Below are 23,653 nucleotides of genomic sequence, written 5' to 3'. Positions count from 1 at the left end.
GCCAGATCAACTCACCCCCACTGGATATGTTTGGCAATGCAAAACAGGGAACTATTACCCTTGTTGTGTAGGTGGGATGTTGAAACAGAACAGCTTGGATCCATTCCACTTTACTTTAAATTCCTTTACTGGGTAAGTGGGTATGTAGTGGTTCAAGGTTCCTTTTCTGTCAGTGGCAGAAGATCAGCATTTACAGATGCAGTGCAGACCATACAGGATGTTATTCACCATCTACAGGTACCAATTTCTTCCCCTTGTGCACAAAAGGTGCATGAATCTACCATTTTTAAAGTTAAGGGCTTCAGTTTCATGCCCAAAGCTTTATGGGATGAGCCCAAATCAAAAGGAAGCAGTTTGTTACTGTGGCAGATCCAGGAACTGAACTTTAATGTCCCCAAATTCCTGTGATGCTGTAATTTATAGCTCATTCTGCTTCTTCAGTACTTGCTTCCCCTAAAAAGTGTAAAGAGTAACAAATACTTAGAAGTCAATTATATGTCTCGGAATGATATCTAGACTTCTTGGGTGGAAAATAAAACAAGACTGTGTGTCATAAAAATTTACATATGCAAGAACTGTGTTATAATCATCAACAAGGTACTATCACCCCACTTTTTGAACCAACTTTCCCTCTGCACCCAGCCAGAGTATTAACGAGCATCTCAAATCTCAGTGCTGATGGACAAGCTGGGATTCACGGTGTTTTAACACAGCCGGTGTTTGGAGAGTTTCGCAAAGAAAGAATTGTTAATGAGTAATCCTTGTCCATTAGGGCACTGAGCCAATGAGCCCAAGCTTTGATTCATTGTGTTATCACTACAGGCTTCTGCTAAACATAAAAAAAATCAAACCAAAACAAAACAAAAATGTTCCTCTGTGAGAATCGTTAGGATACTGAACTGAGCACAGAACTGTCTTACATCCTGCCATCTGCAGTCTTCCAGAAAAGAACAGTAAGTAACAATTCCTTCAGCTGATAGATCTTGCTGTTGTGTAGTAAAAAAGCAATTTTCTCATCTGAATTATTTAGTGATTGTTAATGGATTTTTGACATAAAAAAAAATATATTTTTAAAGCTAGTATTTTATTGAAGAATAATATAAGGAGAAAAAAATGCATCTGCAAAATTGGTGCAAGTGCAGGAATTCCCCTTGGGAAAAATGTTAAAGTCATGAAAAATAATGGCAGTGTTGGAATTTGTCTATAGAAATCTGGCTTCTGTGTCTGTGTGTCACTGGAAAATAAAGCATTACTTTGATACTGAGTCTTTCATGCAATAACACTATCTAGATAATTATGTGCATCAGGTTTAAAATTGTACTGGTTTGTTAATTTTTTATCCTTTTAGGAACAGAAAATATTTTAAATATGATTAATGGGAGAACAGAGGACAATCCAGAAAGGGAAGTTATATTTGTTTTATTTAATGTCTTTGACAGTTTTGTGTGCATCTTCTGAAGTCCAGGACTTCGACATTTATTTCATATAACTAGCACAAGCAAAAGTCATTTTCACAGTTCAAGCAATTACTATTTGAATCCATTGCCAGTTTTTAAGAAACTGTCAGTTTATTCTGAGTGTTCCTGCTAGCCATTTATCTTCAGAAAACCATGATTGTGGCAGGACACATTTGGGGTTTGTTATTTTTATTGCTATATTGGTATAACTTGTATTACAGAGAACCTAGAGATCCCAAACTAGATTGGGATCCCACTAGGCTAGATGGGAGTCCAAAAACAGCTTAAGAAAGGAGGGTTTGCAGTTTTATCAGGTGAGACATTAAAAAGATACTGGAGAAAGGAGGATATGGAGAAATGGTGTTCAGCAGGTCATCCCAAGGACAGCCAGAAACTGGCCCCACTCTTTGAAGTTAATTGCCTACCTACAGAAATGCCACTGAGGCTTCTAGTAGAGTTTTCAGTTCTGTTTCTGACTGACTTAAAGATATTTTTTTCTGCTTCAGAATTAAGCTGTAAGAATATCCTGTATTTTTTCTGTGTCCTGTGTCTCTTTGCTGCTCTGATTTTAAGTGTCATATTAAAAAATCTAAACAGTAAATTTCAAACAAACACAATAACACCAGTTCTGTCTCTGGTTCTCAACTTCCTCATATTGCTTGTATTTTGCAACAGTTGCTGTGTAGCTGCCTGTGGTGCCATGCATGCCAAAATGATTTGGCAGGAAAAGGCTAGAAACAAGGGGCACAAATCTTCCTAATGCTTTCATGTCTCTTTGATACACTTTAAAACAAACAAGCAAGCAAATAAAAAAGCCTCTCAAAGAAGTGAGACACTACATTAAACATTCTATAAAAAGGCTATGAGGCCAGACCAAAAGCTTGTGAACTAGACAGGAATATTCCCATTGATGTTAACAGTGTGGATCAGGCCATAGATTAATGCTGTTACTGAAATTTCTGTTTGAGCACTTGTCAGCCAGATGTGCAAAGATAGGAGAACAGTACAGGACAGAAGGAGGGAAATGTACCTTACTACTATTTGTGAAAAATTTTGCCAGTGCTTTGATATATCTTCCTTTACTGAGTAATTAAAATAGATTCAATCATTCTTCTTCTGAAGCTAAAATGCAATTAGACTATCGTGGAGCTTTCCTGATGATCAAACATAATTTTACTTTACCTGAAAGCATGGGGCTACAATGCTTTTGTCTTTCAGTAAGCCTTGTTGATTTTAACTTTAATTATTTCATTAAGAGGCTTGGCTTTGCTTAGCTTACACAAAAGCCAGGGAAATCTTTACTATTGATCATAGTAGGGTCAGAGGTAGTCCACTGCTAAGTGTCAACAAGTCTGAAACCCACACCCACATGCATATGTGTATGTATATAGATTTGTATACTCTCATGAAAAATTATCCTGTAAGAAAGGTGAATAAACATTCATTCACATACATACAGTGAAAGAACAAGCCACATATATAATATAAACCTCAATTTTTTCAGTTAAACATAATACAGAAACAAGTCTTGATTGACTGGTCTGAAGTATGCTAAAGGATACATGTAATAAAATTTAATGTAATTCAAAGCTCTCAATACACAATTGATCAAAATAACCTCAAGCAATTAGGCATATATTTTACTTTATACATACTGATCTCTGGTTTTCTTTGCTGTATATTTTTGGCCTATGAAAATAATTTCAAAATGTGATGGAGTAAATAGGTTTAGTAATGAGTTTAATTACTTGGGGGTAAAAAAGTTTTGTAATGTATCCCATGCTTCTTAGTTTCTATTGAGGGCCTTTTATTTTGGAGAGCGATATTGATTTCCCATGCACCTGTTGCCTTTATTTCAGCTTTTACCTATCTATCTGATGTATATTTTTGTTACACCTCAGGATGGAGTATCAGTCAAGTTGGCTAAGGTAGTCTAGATTCATCTTGATAGTAGTAGCTAAAAGATACACTTCATATAAGGAAGGAAGCATGAGTTGGAAATATCTATGGAAGTTCAGTCATACCAAAGATGTCTGTGACTATCATGAAGCATTGCGCTATTATGGGGTTTCAGTGCATAAAGAAATCTGAACTAAGAGAGTAGTTACTGATGCCAGTTCATGTAGATGAACTTACTCTGCAAGCTGGGATGACATAGCTTTATGTTACCAGCCAAATAAAAGCACCTCAGACTCTCTATCTTTGGCAGGAATACTTCTGCCAAAAGATTCTGTGCGTAGGTGCTGCACATGGCACCCTTTGTCACCTGGCTGTGTTGCTAGCAATTTGGGTGCCTCTGTGTGTCTGCTGGGTGTGACTATTCCACTGGCCAGAGCTATGCTTCTGCTCCATGGGAGTTGCAGCCAGCTAGGAACACAGTTGTTTAACCACAGCAGGAGCCTAGAAGGATTAGGCTGAGAAAAGGTTAATGATGGGATGCTTGTTGTGGAACTGGCTCTTTGAAAGTCGAGTCCACCCCTGGGTCTGTGATACCTTGCGACCCTGACTTACGGTGACATATGCTGTTTCCCAGAACAGACCAATGTGTGGAATAAGTGGTGCTTAAATACTCTCTATTGTGTAGCTGGTGTACACAAAGCTGGAAATCAGTAGCTGTTGCTTTTAAATACTGGTGAAATAAATTGGGTAAGTCTAATACAGGACAGATGACTCACAGCAGGCTGGAATCAGGGGTAAATTAAAGCAAAATGTCAATCAGTATTTAATGAAGAGTTTGGTGTTCAGGCAAACTTACAGTAGCAAATCTACATGTAATATAGAATCTCCATTTCACCTTTTTAATGGTGATCGTGTCTTGTGCCTTCCAGAAATCCCCAGAAGATAGGGTTAATTTTTTCCATTTACTCAGAAATCCAGTAAATGGTCTACATCAGCTGAATACATTAAAGAAAATGTATTTTTAAAAGGTGGGAACTGTAAAATCATCACGAACATTTGACTCAAACTGAATCTATCCACACCAAAATTAATGTGGCAGGAGGGGTAGAGTTACAAAACCTGTAACCGCCTAGCATACTGGGAGGCTATGACAAATATATCCTCAAGTTTCTTATTATACACAAGGCAGTATTAATAGCACCAGGGGGTTCTTTTGAGTGTATGTGAAGAATAAAGTCTATCTTGAGGTTAAAGAGTGACATTGTCTAATGACATGTTAAAAAGTGGAATAGTCTCAAAGAAACAAGAAAAGTTTATAGACATTTCAAAGAGACTGTAAAAACACAGACACTATGTTAGCACTTACAAATATAGCTTGCTTGCTTTCTCCTTAATTTGCAGCATGGACTAGACCGATGCAAGATATATATTTTACAAGCTAAGAAGCTATGCATTGAAAATATGACTGTATACTGACAGTCTAACAAAATACTTTAAAATGGATGTCACCTTGGGACTGTCTTTAAAGTATTTTGATATAACATCCAACATTCCATAAGAAGATAAGTTCTAGGCTCTGTATGAACATATAGGAATTTACAGTCTCAGTGGTGACATGTTAACTGTTGCAGTATTAGCTCCTCATATAGGGTCTGAGGAGGAAACATGAGAAGTAGTAGTAGTGATGAAACATAATCTTCAAGTCTGGCTGCAGGGAGAGCTAATCCTGCAAGGAACTCTAAGGGTTGCGTGCCCATGGGTTGTAAGAAAGCTATTGAAGGGTTTGGACATAAGGAGAGGGTAGAGATGGCCTGTCTCCTCTGGTCTTCAGCAAGAAAATCCAGAGAAACTTTCAGGAGCCCTCTGAAGATGCCTCATTTTGACGTTCCTCTTACTGACCATTGTAAGGGTCCTGACTGTGCTGCTGTCTTCTCCCATTGCAGAACCCTTGTAACAGGCTGTAAGAGGAACCCCCTCCTCAGGGTCTGTCATGGGCAGTTCATGGTAAAACTGACTGTCAGGAATTGTAAGACCTTTGCAGCCATGTGGGCAGCCCCACCTTGTGAGTCCAGCAGGTACTTTCCCCAGCAAATGTGGTGGCGAGGCAGTAAAATGGTTGAAAGTAAACGTGGGCCTACTGGGGTGGCTGGGCTGGTTGCCAACCCCCATTCCAAGATATGTGAAGTTTTTTTTGCTATTGCAAAACAGTGTTTCCATGCTAGATTTGAGACTGTGTGTTTACATGATATTTGCCACAAGAACCCTATCTGGTCTGCGGTACAAGTAGCTTTTGACATTTCTGAGTAAACTGTTCAAATTATCTGTGGGCAGACATTTAAAATACATCTGTCTAATTAGAGGGCCTTTGTTTATGTTAAGAAAGAACCTAATGAATCCTTATGGACAAATCTGCGTGTAATTACACAGTGTGCTTGCCACTCTCACAAGCTACTTCCCACTCTGCTCAGCACTGGGGCCTCCTGCTGCATGCACGTTTTTGTCAGATGACTTCACTTCTGCTTGAGAAGCACGCTGAGCCCTTGCTGGGAAGCAGACTGGGCTATAACTCTCAAACGCCTTCAGTGAGTGGAAACACAGTCCCTAGGATAGTCCCATGGGAATAAACCAAATAAAGAATTAAGACTATAAACCAAAGAAAAACAGATGTCTGTCAACGTTATGCAGAATCCTCTTGGTGTCTGCATAGACCCTTGAGACATCTTCTTGTTGGAGCTGTATGTTCTCCTGTTGGTGATGGTCCTGTCTCAAATGCAACCTTGACTTGTCCTGTTCCACCCACATAAGCCAGACCTGGACAAGGGAGCCTCCTGCACGCCTTCCTCCTGGATGTGGTGCTGCTCTAGTTACTCTCCTGAGTAGGAGGAAATGGCAGGTCTCTTGTCTCTTATTTAATAGCCTAGCAGTTGGAGTGGGAAAGAAAAGACCTGGGTAGAGTGCTACTGTCAACCTCAGGAGACAAAGGCTGACCTGCTAGGAAAGTACACTAGTCAGAGGGCACAAACATCTTCCCACCTCCCCAGGTGAGAGTTATACAGCGGCTTGAGACCACAGAGGGAGCTGGCGGGTGAGTCTAGTTAAGGCTTTGCTTTCTGGTTTTGCCACTGTTTATGTTGTTCAGACAGTAATTACTGAAGGCAAGATAAAGAGCCAGTCACTGGAAATTAAACTCAAGTTTCCTGGCTCGATTCTTCTGACCTAACCATAAACTTACAGTTGTTCAGTGAGTGAAAACAATGAAATGATGAAAGGGTTATGAAAAAATAATGCAAACAGCTGGTATTCCCTGGAAGGGGGGCTGGATAACATGACCTCAGCAGGTCAGGCCAGATCTTCAGTCTGTGAACATATGAATAAGGTTGAGCATAAACTGCCATTAGTTTTAAATGAACAGCAGAAGGATGGCAAATTACCACAGCAAGGAAAAAAAACAAACAAACTAGATGCAGCATTTTATTTAAAAGCTGACTTAGGTGTTGCAGCTTCAAGCCAACATTTGTCACAGTAAATATTGAAACAAACTCCCTTACAATAGGTACACAAAAATTAGTTATCTTGTTTAAAATATTCTTTTTTGCTTTATATCTTCCAGGATCTCCTTTCAACCTATTTCTTAATTAACATATTCCTCCTGAACTGACGAATAAATGGGATCTGAAATGAATTTAATAGGACATCACCAGCTAGCCACTGCTGATGGATTTTCTCTTGCTGAAGGTCCTCACTTGTTTGGTAAGTCACCAAATTAGGTTAAAATAGCAAGCTATCCTTTACTCAGAAACCTAGAAGAAAATACACTGATATCTCAAGTCAAGGACACATGTTTGACATGTGCTAACCTTCCTGAATCTTCAATACCTATGGAAAGAATAAAAAATAATGGATCTGTGGTGTTAATGTAACCCTGCACACTATTACTGTCATCACTGCTCATGGCAGAGGCTGCAGGTTGTTTTTATAACACTATTCTAATACCTGAAACCATTCAGCAAAGACAGACCTTTGTATGTAGGCTGGATGTTATCTTCATGTGAGTATCTTAAATCAAGTTGAGCAGATATATTTTCAGTGAATTTGTAATAAAATTATACTTCAATGTATTTACATTGCCATATTATGCCAATTTATGGAAGTAATTTCACCTAAATTAAAACCATTGTCTTATTGAGACAATTAAAAACTTATGCTATTAATTTCAATACACAAGAAAAGTTATAATGCGAGCTGAAAAATTCTCATTGCTCCAGTTCCATTTTCCAAGACCAAGGCTAAACATTCTTTGTCAATATTTTATAAGCATGGAGAAGCTGTCTTCTGTTATATGTACTGCTAAGAAAAAGAGAATAGTACATTTTTTTAGCCTTTCTTTTGGCAGCAGAGGGGGACCTCTGTTGAGTAACATGATATATTCAGGGCCCCACAAAATACAGACACACACACACCCCCCCCCGAAATCTGTAACACTTCAGAAGTTTCCAGTCCAAATAAGACCAGAATTCTCTATTTGAGTGCTGGAAAAATTGAAAACATTTCCGTTTCATCTATCTGAAACAAGAATAGTGGCCATGCATGGAGGGACTCTGACATGGATCCACTCCTGCTGCAGAGCTCTTAGAAGTTGAGAGCATCTCTCCAAATCAGACTACTTCCAGTGTCCTGGTCCCATACAGCTAAACTGAAGCACTATCCCTAATGATAAGCAAAACCCAATGCATTATGGTGTTACTGTTTTTTCCTTTAAATGTGTTGAGTTTTGGTAGGTAAAATGTTTTTGCAGTTGTTAAAAAAGTATGTGTAAATAGGTAAACCACTTCCTTGCCACCTGTTAATTCCAGTGTCAGGCCATGATATACAAAGAGGCGATGTTCAAATCTAGAATGCCAAATTTTATATCCAGTAATCCCTTTAAAAGACCTGCATAACTGAACTATTTCAGATTTTTGTCAAGAAGATTTTATCCCTGATGTCTACTTTTTCACTAATTATTTCACTGTTTTTAAAGAGTAATGATCAGATAGCTTCAAAATACCAGGAGGCATGTTAATGTAAAAGACTTTCCCTCCACATTGAAATCTTACTCAGAAATTGTGAGGTCTTTAGAAGAGGGATTGTGTTTACCGTTATAGGTATTCAGATTTTAGCACAACAGAGATTTAATTCAAGCTAACATTTCTGTAACAGAAAGAAATAATGTATTAAGGGGTTGCATCAGAGGTCCCATTAGGAAGGAGACTTAGCACTCCTGCTGTGTTTCACTTAAGCTGACTTCTGTTTTGTATGGCCACTTGGTCCTGTTTTGTGGGATGTCACTCAAGTCTCAGAAGTGAATTCTTTACAAATTTGGTGTCTTGATTTTCTAGCTGGAAAAAAAAAAACCACATTAGAAATATTATGCAACTAAGTCCACAGAGAAAGATACTTTTTCTGAAAATATAAGTCCATCTCTTCAAAATGTTTGTAGGAAATGGTTTTTGCCTCTGAATTTTATATTTGTAAACTACCTGCATTTTTTTGACATTCAGTTTTTGGCTGGTAGAGACTTGTGAATCCAAGGAAACAAGAAAAAGCTTTCATTTTAAATGACCCTTAGAATATACATTTCTCCCAGGACTTCTCACACACTACAGCTCTGATAGAATACAAGTGAGAAATTTCTGGCTTACAAACATCAGCTGTTAAACAAAACAGTCTCCTTTTTCAAAGATGCATACCCCCATTCTGGTAAAAACCTTGGAAATACATTATCTTTTCATTATGCTTCACTCAGTCCACAGGGAGAGTGTTCTTAGACATTTGAAAATAAATCTAAGTGCATCTCCAAACATTAGGTACAGGTCTCTCAAAAGAAATGTTGTCAATCATGAGTTGCTTGTGCTGTGAGCTTCATTACCATGGTAATTCCAGGGCAATTCTACATACTCACTCTCAAGATTTCTAGGACTTACAGCAGGTAAGTCCTTAGAGCATAAAGAAAAAACGGTTTTCTACCTTTCAGCAGTTGGAAATTTTATGTTGCTATTTTAAATGTAAGTCTAAGGTAAAGTATCTCTTTGTCTTTGGCGTTGGTGTGTTTTAACTGTAGTTTTTCACTTCTGTAGTTATGAGTCGCTGGAAAAAAGGGCTCAAAGTGCAAATGAGGAAGGATCTTCAACCTAGCAGAACTGAGGGTCCTACCCTTCCACCCTGTCTTCCTGGAAAACTGCTTCTATTTTTCTACCTCACTACTTGGGTAGTTTAGAAACATCCTAGATCTCTTTACAGAAAATATCTTTTTGAAGAAGTAGCCAAAACCATATCATAAAATGATAAATGAAACTGTATCATTAAATTATACATCCTCTATAGCATCTGCACGCAAAATCAACTTTTTCTTCCTTGTAGCTCTGGTTTTCCCAGTGAAGTAAAGGGTCTCTTGATGACAGGAAATCTCAGAGGTGCAAAGGTTTCCATGGAACATATCCTGTTAAGCTACTCCTCTTTCTCAGTCAAACCTTGGTTTTATTTCACAAGACCCACTGAATTGAACAGGGCCAGTTATGTGAGGATGTGTCCAATTTCATACCCTGAACTAAGAAAAAGTGACACACCACCAAATTGCATTTTTGAACCCCTGTAATTTTAAACTGAAATCCTGGTCTCCTTTAAAGCCTTTGGGTCACTTCAGAGCCATGAATTTATTCTGTGGACACTTCTACCATGATAGACATAGACTGATCAGAGCTCCTCTGCTTTGCTCCAAATTGAGTGGACACAAGCTGTGACCTAGAAGATGCTGAGGTGCATTAGCAGAGCACTATGCTGAAGCTGACAAGCCTTGCTCTGTGGCTTGGCAATTCAGCTAGGATGGCAAGACTGTTGCAAAAAGATATTTGATAACAGCTTTCAGTTGCCTTTGAAAGGTTTTCATATTAGGGCCAATACATGTGTTAAATACCTGTATCTCCATTATCTTATTTCTTCCAATGGTTATCACTTGCCCTTTTAACAAGGGCAAGAACTAATTTTCAGATACCAAAAATGTCTCCTTCATATTTTAAATGTTTGTAAGATTAACAGTAAGATTATATTTTTGTATGACATCTGAAATAGATACAGCATTTGACTCAAACTGTCATTTATATGATAATTAAGTAGCAGGCTTTTAAAGGAATAGTCCCATTGTATTTTCTGTAAAAGTGTCTTATATAGAGTTATCAGTATGCAAGAAATTAAGTGTGAAACCTCAGCTATCAGAGATGGAGTTATTTCTTAGAACCTGGAAAGATCAGTCAGTAGTCCTGTATCTTCAATTTGAATAAAGACCCATTTTAGTATTTTTTGATGGCCTGACAATGTTTTCTTGTCATGTCACATCAAAATACAACAAGACAAGAAATGCCATCCTCATTGTACATGTCCCTAGCTGAGAAAGAAGTTTTTCGGTGAATGAGCACTCTTAAAAGCTGTATTGAAATAAACAAGGAAGAATAAACAGAAAATTACATGTAACAAAGAGGAAAAGAAAGCAATACATCTAAACTTGTCAAATATTTAACAGTGTAAGAAAAATAAAATGCCATGAAAACTGTTGTAGGCATAGAAAAGCACCTAAGATGAGATTAAAAGGCTGATTCCTTTTAGATAAATTTGTATTTGTTCTGGTCATGCTTTTTTAAAAAAAAAAAAAAAAAAAAAAAAAAAAAAAAAAAAAAAAAAAAAAAGTAGTAGGATCAAGTGTCCAAACGGATTAAACAGCTTCAGGATCATAAGATACGTTAAATAACTGCTTGTCTTTAGCACCACCTGGCAGATGATGCAACATCTGGCTTCATCCCTGCAGAGAAGATAATTAGGCTTGTAACAGACCTCCAAATGAAAAGGAAATACACCAACAAAAATTTAATCAGAATATCATGTAATATCATAATTAAGAGATCCAAACCAAACAGAGTGGCAATCTGTGAAAAATAAATTAACAAGGAGGAATGGAGATGAACAGGGCTCCTAGCAAGGCAAAACCGAAATGCATTTGTGTGATGCTTTCTTTTGTGCACGTGTGAGTCATTTGTGGATCTTAACCTGGAAAGGAGACTATTTTGTGAAATAAGAGGAATCTTGCAGTCTAGGGCTTGATACACTACTTACTTACTTCCAGGTGTGATCCTCAGACATACTTTTGGTCACAAATGTGATGTTGGGTCTTAGTGAGCTCATCTACAGTGCTAAATGAGAGAGGCTGAAGAGGGAAAGAGGCACAGCACCCTTGAATGTCCATCTTGATACTGCTCAACTTGCTCAAGGGCTGTTTAGGATTGCTTTAGTAGGTGTCTTTAAGAAATGGACTTACTCCAGAGACTGTTGCCAAAAAGGCAGCATGTACAAAACTGCTGTAGATTTGGGTCCTTTTACTCTGCATGGTCCTCTAACACTGTCTGAGTGGGGTTTGTACCTTTATACCTTAGTTGTCATCAAACCAAGGCATGCCACACTATTTTCTGACTTCATGGTGTCACAGTGTGGTGGCATCCAACACAGCCTTTGCAATGCTACAGATGCTATGAACTGAACTGTACAGTATTAAACAATACTATCTGGAGGGCCACAGGAAGGCTACATGGGCCCAGAAGAGTAAAGTCAGCAACAAAGACTACATAGTGCAGATGCATTCTGCCCACTCTAGAGAGAGTTAGAGTTACCCCTAAACTACATAGCTGAGAATTGATCCTTCATGGTTGGCCCTGGGGCAAGGACATCTTTCTGGCACTCAGTCTTGTCATACAGGTGTGTCCAGTATGACCTGGGAACTTTGGCCTTTTTTTGATGATATAACATGTCTGTACTTGAAACACATCTGTTAATCCCATCAGCTAAAACATGCTTCTTGTGATATTGAAGTGGTTAAATCTATTGCACAGAATCACCTGACATTACTAAATATCTACTCATAAAAATTTGGTTGTAAATAAACCACAATAGTTACAAAGTTACAATGGCTAGGCTACTTGGAGGCATCCCCTTGAAAGGTAATCAAATGTAATCCAGGTAAATCCACACTGGGAAAGGACATTGCTATTGTTTCAGACATTTACAGACAAGTTTCTCTGTGATTAAGTTAATCAGTAAACTATATAACCTGTGGTCTGTGTCACTCCTTTGCTAATCTTAAAGAAAGTTCTCGCAGTAAAGAAGTCAACAGGATACAGACAAAGCAGAATTAAGAAGTTTTATTTATACATAGTCTTTAGGGAGAAAAACAGAAAGAGAGGGAAAGGAGGACTAGGTACCTTAAGGATAGTATTTCTCTTCAAGAAATGATCAGACTGAAGACAGCCTAAGGTAGGATATTGTCATGTTCTCACTTGGATGTGTTTGACATCTATTCTTGCATTCTTTCTTGAAGCTGTAGGATGCTAGAAGGTTGTTTAAACCAAGTGATCTTTAAAGATCTGCAGATAATTTGTTTGGAATTAAATCAGGATTTCATTAATGGTTATGTTATGGTTTCCAAATAACTTAATCCTGAATCTTGTTCTTGTAAGTTCCTTCGTGAAAATCTTACTGAGAACCAGAGGTTCATATTTTAAACCTGCTTAGAATTTTTTTTTCTTTTCAATTAGATTTATATTAGTGGAACAATAACTTTTACATTAAAATGTGATCTCATTATAATTTCGGTAATATTCTGAATAAGAACACCTTCAGTCTGCACAGAACCTCAGTATAACTCTGCAAACTGAAAACACTTTCTTTAGTTCCTACAAGGAAACTTTCCCTAGGCTAGGTTAAGCCTAGGTCAAATATTTTTTCAAGTCTTATGTAAAATATTCTGTATCAAATTTAAAGTAACAAAAGCAAAACTTTCCAATGAGTTTCACTGGCAAGTGGTATTGTGGAAAATATTTGTAAAAATGATGACCACATGCATGTGAAAGTTTCGCTTTCATATTAGTAAGACTTCCAGATTTCTGTAAGAAGTTTTTCATTAAAAAACATTTATTTGTAAAACATAATCTTAAAACATCTGCAAATATAAGTAACAATCACATTTATGTGTTCTTAAGTAGTCTTTTTTAAAAAAAAATGTCAAAGATATGCTTCTAAAAGGAAAACCAGATATATGTTTCAAAATAGTTAAGACCACACAAACATAAAATATCGCTGTATTCCAGCGATATAGTTTTTTATTTCATTTTCACTGCTTATACTACTGCAACTCCAGTGATTTCAGTGGACTGGTTCATGCTTTACAGTGGCATGAGACTAGCTCATGTCAGGCTTCTACTAATATGTATCTGGATAAAAGCTTATATACATACCGGTTGGCAAGATAAGATTAGTTTTCTTTTGCAAAAAGAAAATATTTGGTAATGACTTTTGCAAAGCCTAATTCCAAAAATCAGGGTGGGTTTCAAATGTCAAAGGATAGAGCAGTGCGCCATATGCCATTGAGAGCAGAACAGCTTTTGTTGGAAGCTGCGGTGGACAGATGTGCGGACATTTGTCTTAAACGTTTCTTGGTACAGAGGAAACCACAAGCAAGAACAAAAAAACAGTTTTCAGCCCTGCAGAGGTAGGACTGAACAATACATTCTGTGGTTTTGCACTAGGCAAGAACCTGTGGTTTTAATGCCTGTCAAGAACTAACTATGAAGGTATAGGGTGCTAGGTTGTTGACCTTGAGAAGGGTCTCATATGATGTGACCCCAAAAATAGTCTCCCTGTGACCACCTGGGACACACAGAGCCTGTGCTGAACTGGACCCCGCCTACCATCACATGACACCATGCCCATCATGCACATGCATGAAGTTTCTTGGAACCGGGTAAAAATCTTGGGACTTGGACTTTATAAAATGGTATCATCGGAAGCTAGGGAGGGACCCCCACCACCAAGACACCAAGAATCAAGAGGACCAATGGGATGCCGCTGGATCCACAGATGGTGATATCTTTCTTTGTCTCTCTCTCTCTCCCCTCCTTTCTTTCTCTTTAACAAATTATAACTAGATCCAAGTAGAAATGTGTATCACGGGACTTGCTTATCCAGCTAAGTTACCCAGTTAAGTAGTTGCCATTGAGTTATTGTATCTAATCACTTGTATTTTGTATTAATAAATTGTTAAACTGGTTGGCTGATGTCTTTTCACCTCAATTCAGTCCAATGGTATCTTGAACTTGGTTGTAGGTCCCAAGGGGAGGGAGGCTCTGATAAACGTCTCCTTTTGGGCTGCAACAGAAGCCTCGTGCATGCAGAGGGCTGGCGAACATAGACCATGCTTTTTGGATCAGGTCATAGAAATACTTTGTCCCAGTAATTTCAGGGCATCCAGTTTCTATTTTGGCCTCAACATTTGTTTCAACTTTTTAAGATAATGTTTTGGAGTAAAAGGATATTTCAACCAAAAAAATGAAACAGTTTCATTTTGAAAACATCTTCAAGGAACATCTCCACAGTTTTAAACAATTTTTTTTAGGAATCATTTTAGACCACTGATGCTTTGGAGCACACCATTTCTTGCAGTGTTTCATTCTAGGCTCAATGATGATTTTGTGGGAAAAAAAAAAAAGGAATTTGACAACTGTCTTTTGTTCTCCTCTGGGTAGAGAATGGTGTCTCACTGAGTCAGCCCAAGTTGGTTGACTTCTAAGGATGAAATACAGATACCCACCAAGCCCTTCAAGTAGGTCTACTTAAAAAAAACAAACAAACAAACAAGAAAAAAAAAAAACACCTTTAAGCTAAAGTGTGAAAACCCACATAGTTACAACCCAATTATCTTTAAAAATCAGTCTGGTCTCCATAACTAGTATCTGAGCACTTCCCAGCTGCAAACCTGTTTTACATGAAATGGTTCTCTTAGTCTTTTTCAACCCTGACTGTTCCTTTTCCTTTCTGTTGCTCTGAGCACACACTCAGTTGAGCCAAATAGCTTAACTATGTGCCTGACATAGAAGGAAAAAAGGAGATACAGGCTGATTGGTTTTTTTTTCCCATTTAACTTCATATAAGACTCCAATTTTTTTGTTTCCTTCAGGAGTAGAATTCAAGATGGTGAAGATTTTTCTAAATATATCTGTAACTCAAATGGATCTACAGCGGTTTAAATAAACACCCAATATTGTCTCAGGATGTGCTGCAGTTCTTTAGTTGTCCTGAATTTTTTAACAAGACCCAGGGTTTTCTGCTGTGGAAGGAGTGTTGCCTTCTCCTCATGCTCTTTCAGAGGCCCAAGCAGTTCAAGAGGCTGATATAGAGCTATTGTGGAATTTCCTGTGAATGGCATAAAAAATCAACAGTTTCTTCCTTTTCATTTTGGGATGGTCCCACTTTCCTTTAGCAAACTCAATCAACTAAGTAATTACTAACTAGCAAATGATAACTTACATCTCCATGATGAACAGATTCCTTTCCAAGGAGAGACTGAATGATTTATGTGATGATTGTGTATCTCACAATTAACACCAGTTTTTGTACCTAAAGTACTTTGACCATTCTTAATGAGCAGCAGTCTCAAGAAGTGGTAAATATAATTAAAGATCAACCACTCATCAAACCTATACCGAACAATAAAGGTCAGCACCAAATCATTGCTGTCCTCACCTTTCACATGTTTTGTCACTGCTGCAGCTGGCAGGTATCAGTGACAGTTTGCATTTGATGCATGAAGCTGTAACTTCATGTCCAGGCTCTTCCATAGAGTTCCCAGCTGCCTGTATTTTGTGTCAGGTCTCTGTATATCTATGCTGTGTTTATTTTAAGGGCATAAACTTGGGTTTGCCTTCTACTATTCTGCTTCTGCTAGTGTAGTTGTCAAGGCCCTGGTCTCTTCTGGAGCAACTAAATGCAACCATAATTAAACTAAACAAAGTAATAGTAATATATACTAAGAATAATTATATATTATAAAGATATATATATTTTTATATATATATTATAAAGATAGATATGTTTATATATGAAATATATATTGTAAAATATTAACATTAACAATAATATTAGTATAACGATAAGTGGTATCATTATTCTCATTTGGGTTTGTGTCACATTTTTCCAGATGTACACCTTGCTGCTTATTCTTGAATTGGGACCTCAGCATTTGCTGTTGGCAAAGATGTGCTGTGGACAATTCAGCAATCACACAATTCCAAAACACTTGTATGGCTTCTGTAGCATGGCAAAGTAGGAAGGGCAGAAGGCTGCAGAGCAAGAACATGAGACCTTGAAGGTGAAAAAGTAGGTGAAATGAAAAGGTTGATTTCTGGCACTAATTGAAGTGAGACAAAGGAGAGGGAAGAATCCCCTACTACAGATTTTAATCATTGTTGTCATTACAGATATTCCCTCTTCTTAACTGTTAGCATTTCTTTATTGTTTCTGATTCTTCAGAAGTTTAGGAGACTTGCCAGGGAACTGACTTTATGTCAGCAAAAATGTTTTTGGAGTGCTTCTGAAGCACTGTTAAGTAACAGTCATCACTGAACATTAATCTAAATACTACTGTTGATTCCAATAAAAGTGGGACTCAGCATCTTCCTGGAAATATGCATTATTTTGCTCAGGTTCTCTCTTGGAACTAGTGGAGGAATTGTGTCAGTGCTTCATGAAACAGAAAGGTGTGACTTTCTCCAACAGAAAATATGAAGTAGTTTGCAAATAACTTTTAAATTACTCTTTTCAGCTGTTTGACATGAGCTTGATTTTGATTACATCATCCAAGGACTACTAGATGTTGTTGTAGTACAGAAAAAATGAGACTTAAGTTGTTTGCATTTTTAAATGTGCTATTTAATGGGCAAAATTAAGGTAGCCTCCAGATACTGTGTTGATCCCAATTGGAAGGGTTGTCATTCCTGGTACCACAGCCAGGTTTGTTTTTGACAGAGGTATGTTTTGACAAGGGTCAACAGTGGTGGTTCACAGAAGTGCTTCTTACGCAAACCACACAACTGCACTGAGCGCCACAGGCTTGTAGGGGCTGGTGTCGCGGATGAAAGTATTGACGCTGAGCACCAGGCTGCAGAGGCTGACTGGGCAGACACTGAGGCTGGATGGCGAGAAGGTTGCATTTCATGACTTATATTAGGAATATCTTCCCTGTTCCTTCATGGTAACCTCACTTTCCCCTTTCAGGCTCTTCTTGAAGGTTTGCTTCATGTTCTTAGTTCTCTAATTAAGCCTCACTCTTGTCATCTTTTCCCAGTGCAGTTTTTCCCTGTCATGACGTATTAATTCGGAACTAAACAGAAATTAACATGATGTTGGACTCTTGATCTAACTTTCATTAATGCCATAGGTTTTCTGGCTTTTTTTTGATTTCTTTTCTTCTGCTGTGAGACCTAACTCTTGTTGCTAGCTTCACTGTGGTGTAGATTACTCTTTCTTGTAAACTGAACATTTATACGGTTAGTTGCACAGTATCTTTCAAGATATTTTTACCTAAGTGCCAATGCTGGACATTTCCACCAATAATAAAGGAGTGGCTGAGAATGGTTAAGTTTAAAATATCTTGCAATGTATTTGTGTAGGACCAGAACCACAGCCAATCTGAGCTCAGATAATGCAATCTTTATGATGATGCCTTTTTTTTTGAGATGGATGTCTGGAAGTGAAAACTTCTCTCATAACTGCCATCTCATGGCAGTAATACAAATCAGTTTTGCATTATTATTTTTCAGGTGTCCTTTCAGAGCCAATGAGTTCTCCAGTGCAAGAGGCAGATGTGTCACCTTACACACAGTACAACAGTGTGCCACTTCCCCAAGTTCAGCCTCAGATTTCATCACCATCTTATTACTCCAACCTAGGCTTCTACCCTCCACAGCATGAGGAATGGTATTCCCCCGGGATGTATGAGCTCAGGAGAATACCTTCAGAGACCTTTTTCACAAGGGAAACAGAGATAATGGATATCCCTGCAGTCAAAAAGCCTAGACTGGGTCCCTCCACGGGCAGAGTGAAAGGAGAAGAGCTCTGTGTAGTTTGCGGTGACAAAGCCTCTGGGTACCACTACAATGCTCTTACTTGTGAAGGATGCAAAGGTAGGATGAAATCAATTACAGAATACAATTCAGCAAATAAGCACAGCGGTTTTCTTCCCTGTTAATGTTATCTGAGTCATTAAGCATTTGAGAGATTTACATTTGGATCTGGTGTACACTATTCTGTATTTTCCCCAAGACAGTTTGGCAGTGTCTTCCACCATTGCCCTGTGGTTATAGAGCACCACTGGCCAACCTACAGCTCTTGAGCCATCATTATCGCTGGGTAACTGAAGAACAGCTTCCATGTGGGGGTCTGGCAGCCTGGCTCTGCTGTCTTGCAGGCTGTTCATGTTGATCTCTGCCTGTGGGAGGAACCAAAACCATGGAGGCCCCTGGGAGTTCAGTGCTAGGCTGGCCTAGAAATCATTTGCAAACCCAGACCAACTGCCTCCTTTTTGGTGCATTGAAAGGAAGAGAAAGCTGTCAGCTCTCACCTGCAGACTATTCCTAGAGAATCTCTTTCCCCCAGCTCCCAAAGGATATGGTGGGTGTTTTCAGGTTTGTGAAATGAAAGGATTTCTAGTTCTAGATTTTCTTCTAGAGGTAGCCCCTATCCCTAGAGAGGAAGCTTCTTCAGGAAACAGATGATATCTGTGGGATAAATATCTTGCTTCTTAGGAGAACGGTATTCACAAGTTGGTGTCAGGATAAATGGGATATAGAAAATCATTGCCATTATTGGAATCATGATTGCCAGATATTTTAGCAGAGAGGGACAAAAGCTTATTCTGATGGAATAACTACTGATAACATCTTTTTTGATGATCTAGATGAGGGGATCGAGTGCACCCTCAGTCAGTTTGCAGATGACACCCAGTTGGGTGGGAGTGTTGATCTGCTCGAGGGTAGGGAGGCTCTGCAGAGAGACCTGGACAGGCTGGAGCCATGGGCTGAGGCCAGCTGCAGGAGTTTCAATAAGGCCAAATGCCGGGGGCTGCCCTTGGGCCACAACAACCCCCAGCAGCGCTACAGGCTTGGGGAGGAGTGGCTGGAGAGCTGCCAGTCAGAGAGGGACCTGGGAGTGTTGATTGACAGCCAGCTGAACAGAAGCCAGCAGTGTGCCCAGGTGGCCAAGAAGGCCAATGGCATCCTGGCTTGTGTCAGCAATGGTGTAGCCAGCAGGGACAGGGAAGGGATCTGACCCCTGTACTCGGTACTGGTGAGGCCGCCCCTCAATTCCTGTGTTCAGTTTTGGGCCCCTCACTATAAAAAGGATATTGAATGTCTCGAGCGTGTCCAGAGAAGGGCAACGAAGCTGGTGCGGGGTTTGGAGCACAGGTCGTATGAGGAGCGGCTGAGGGAACTGGGGGTTTTTAGTCTGGAGAAGAGGAGGCTGAGAGGAGACCTCATCGCCCTCTACAGCTCCCTGAAAAAAGGGGGGGGGGGTGAATATGATGTGGAAGGGCTGCTATGCTACATGAAAGGAAGTTACAGAGAGCTGGGGATGAATCTCTTTAACCAAGTAACAAGCAATAGGACAAGAGGTAATGGCCTGAAGTTATGCCAGGGAAGGTTTAGACTGGATATTAGGAAGCATTTCTTTCCAGAACAGGTTGTTGGGCATTGGAATGTGCTGCCCAGGGCAGTGGTGGAGTCCCCATCCCTGAAGGTGTTTGTCAGGTTGACATAGCACTGATGGATATGGTGTAGTTGAGAATGGTCAGTGTGACGTTAGTGGTTGGACTAGATGATCTTCAATGTCTTTTCCAACCTAGATGATTCCGTGATTCTGATTCTTTTACACCTAAAAACAATTGCTCTATGACAGGGCTGAGGTACATTATAGAAAGAAAAATAATGCCCCTCATTTTCATTATATTCTGTGAATAAACATTTAATTATAATTTCTACTCTATGGATAAAAGCTAAAGCATGGACATTACTGAAGCACTGAAATATCTTGACGTGGAGCTCACTGTCACTGAGAGTGGTTACCATTTCACTTCTGAGGGCACAACAGATCACACTCTAAACATGAATACAGTCACGGCTTATTTAGTTTCTCTCAATAATTCCAATAAAGAAGAGATTTATTTCTTTCTGCTCTCAGTGTGAATAGTCTCAAAGTCAAAAAATATGAATTAACTCATATGAATGCTGTCATTATAAAACAGATTAAACTCAATTTTAATATGAAGATTTGAAGTAAGGATACATCTACTCTGTTAGTAAGCTATTCCTACTGTTTATTAACTTCATTATTCAATGTCTTAGCCATTTTTCAGACTTAACAATTACAAACTATGAAATTTGTAAAGATTGTTTCTAGGAGAGAGGGTAAAACCACCAGGTAAATACACAGAATAAAACCCATGATGAATGGAAATAAGTGTTCATCTCTCTACTGATTCAGTCTGAATCACTCTAACCATGATTTTACTGCTTTACTGGGATAATTTATTTATGTTTTTGTTCTGTTTCATGACTGCAACATCAATTAAAAAGAATAGTACCCTTGATCAAACATAATAAAAGCTGAATAATTTAAAGATAATGCATTTTGTTTCTATAATAAACTTTAGAGGTGGTTAAAGTACCAGCTGATTCAGTAAAAAGTTGTGCTGAGGATGGTAATTCTGTTTGACAAGGTGAAGAGGATACTATGTTTTTTTTAAACCTCTGATCATTCTTGTGTATCTGTGGAATTTTTCACATGGGTATACATTATCCTCAAAGCATGGTGACCAAAATTGGGCTCGGTACTTCAGTTGTGCTCTTATTAGTGCAGTAGAACTACCTCATGTGTCTCACATCTAAGTATGAGATTAGCCATTCTTTTTGGCAACTGTTAGTGTATTCAAAATAATATGCAGATCCCTTTCTGCAGGACTAGGGCTCACCTTGCAGTATTCCTGCTTCATTGATGCACGGACATTCTTATTCAAAGTGGGAGGCTTTGTACATATTTTTATGGGATTCAATCCTCTGTGATGAATATGTTAATTTTTTTTTTTTCATTTCTTTCTTGGGTAATGCATTCAGCAATGCCCTCCATTCTTTTTGCTTTTCTTTCTTGGGCAGAAGGAACAATATTAAGATCTTATTTATCATACAACATGAGAATATTAATCTAAAGATATGGGCAAGACTACATTTCTATATATTTTTTAAAATACATTACCATCCATTAGCAAATAAATATTAATTATTTCATTAATATTTTACATATTATGCAAAATCTCATTAAACAGAACATTTGCTTTCATACAATATACACTTCAGAAAATGCTGCCTTGATTAACAATAATAGCATCACTGTTGTGGTTCATAAAGAATAAGGCAGTTCAGTCATTGTTACAGTATAGGGAGCAATATACCATCCTTTAAAGTCTGCTGCTGTAGAGGGCATTTCTGAGAAACCTTTGCAGACAGACATCAAAGACTTTTTGGTATATTATCAGCCTGTATAGTGATACTGGGTTTTGAGGGCCATCTTCAGATGTTACAGACATAGTGTCACACTTGTTCAATGAAGCCACAGAGTAAGTTACACTGAGAGAAAAACTAGTTGTAAACTCCCTCTGCACAGGTTGGCAGTATGTTTTTGCAATTTTCAAACCACTCCTGATAATGCTTGATGTCTCTCACACCAGACTGAAAATACTTCTTGCAAAGAAGGGTCCCACTTTAATCTTCTCCTCACACTAACACCCACCACGTGGGCACGGGGGGAAGGAATGCCAGAGCATGTCTTGATAGTCTCACAGAGCAGAGTAGGTGCTTTGTTAGAAATTGTGAACTTCAAAAACTTTTAAATTGAAAAACCCAACACAGTTGGCCATCAGGATGGCAAACTGATATTTGCAAAGGTTTCATCTACACTTTTAACAGCTGTTCTCCTTCAACATTCATAATTTCCGTAAGAAAAATCAGCATCAATAACACTAGAGCGTTAGCCATAATTAATCATATTCATGACAAGCTAAGAGAACAAAGCAAATTCAACGTTTCCAGCCAGCACGAGCTTTTTGTAATTTGGCAAGATCAGATAAAAGTTAGACTGTGCCAGAAAACCCTTCAGCTTTTGAGGCTACCCCTTCATTAGTTTAACAGTTGCTATTTCTGATTTACCTCTCAATTTTTGTAAAACTCCTCCTGGTACAGAGGGTCACACATAAAATATTTCAGGCAGTTTAAATTCATTTTGAATTATTAGTGAATAATATATATAGAAATTCCATTCATACCAAAAAGCTGATTTCAAAGAAGGCTGTTCAAGAAGACAATGATTCAAGAGTCATTTTGTGATAAAAATGAAGCAAGAGTAAGGTTAAAACTACTTTTTGCCTGAAAAATTGTTTAACTTTTCATTTCAAATCATTTCACTTTTTCAATAACGTTGTTATCTAAAGAAAATATTTGACTACTTGAATCTTGTTGGTTCCTAGCTTTTGTATCCATATTGTTGCATTCCTATTTCATATTCTTACATACTTAAAAAAATTCATTTACTAAAGTTCTTCTTTACTCCTCCATGAAAAAGCAAATGCATACCTTGTGGGCAGGGCGTCATAAATATTTGTGCAGAGACTTTCAATGTTTACTACTAATTAATGTGTCATTATTGACAGATATGAATTACAGGATTTAAATTTAACAAATAAAATTCATAAATTATGTAAAGCAGATGCAGTTGCCTTTAACTGACACTGAGAACCTACAGCTTAAATCCAGGCCTTTTTCTCCCTTCCCTCACCAGTAAATGGTAATGTATTAAACACCACATGAATGATGAATAAAAATAATGCCTGGGGCTGCTGGATGTTCTAAGCAATCTGCATTTCAAAAGAGACTGATGCCAATCAAGTGTATTTATCTGAAAAGCAGCCAATAAAAAAAAACCAGCATGGAAGAGACTTCAAGCAGGAATTACAGCAGATTCAGAGAAATGCTAGATTTTTTGTGACCAGATAGTGGAATCGTTTTACTGGTAGCTACACATTGGTGCTGGGAAGAGATTATGAAACTATAAAAACATGGGCCAAAGCTGGGAAATTGTCATCTGACAATAGCAAAATCATCATGTTATCTGTAATCTCACATAGATTCAGCAGGACAGTATCTTAGCTGAACGCATTCTGAAAACACACAGACAAATCCTGCAACAGAAAAAAAATCAGAATCACATCTGATTTTTCCCTGTGCTTTGAGTATGGGAGACTGGATCTTATCTGGTGCCCCCCTTAGTGCATCAAAGTGCCAGGATGGAAAACATTGGTTTGATTGTGCCAGCCAGTGGTGATAAGAAAGTTTAATGTA

The 23,653-nt window shown here is 38.3% G+C and overlaps 1 protein-coding gene across 2 annotated transcripts in view; it reads left to right on the top strand.

Annotated features, from left to right (window-relative positions):
• Positions 1-876: 876 nt before the first annotated feature.
• Positions 877-23,653, top strand: part of NR1H4 (nuclear receptor subfamily 1 group H member 4) — a 42,311-nt gene continuing 19,534 nt past the window's right edge. The window contains exons 1-3 of one of the 2 annotated variants that reach the window (XM_026867902.1): positions 877-953; positions 6,967-7,106; positions 18,029-18,391. In XM_026867902.1, the coding sequence (XP_026723703.1) occupies positions 7,022-7,106; positions 18,029-18,391 (448 nt within the window). In that variant the 5' untranslated portion in view covers positions 877-953; positions 6,967-7,021. Of the gene's footprint in view, positions 954-6,964; positions 7,107-18,028; positions 18,392-23,653 lie in introns of those variants that run through there. The other variant, XM_026867903.1, reaches the window with a different exon arrangement.

Source organism: Athene cunicularia (assembly GCF_003259725.1).
Source record: "Athene cunicularia isolate RWA chromosome 1 unlocalized genomic scaffold, athCun1 chr1_part2, whole genome shotgun sequence".
NCBI classification, from domain to species: Eukaryota; Metazoa; Chordata; class Aves; order Strigiformes; family Strigidae; genus Athene; species Athene cunicularia.
This window is presented reverse-complemented; position numbering and strand designations above follow the sequence as displayed.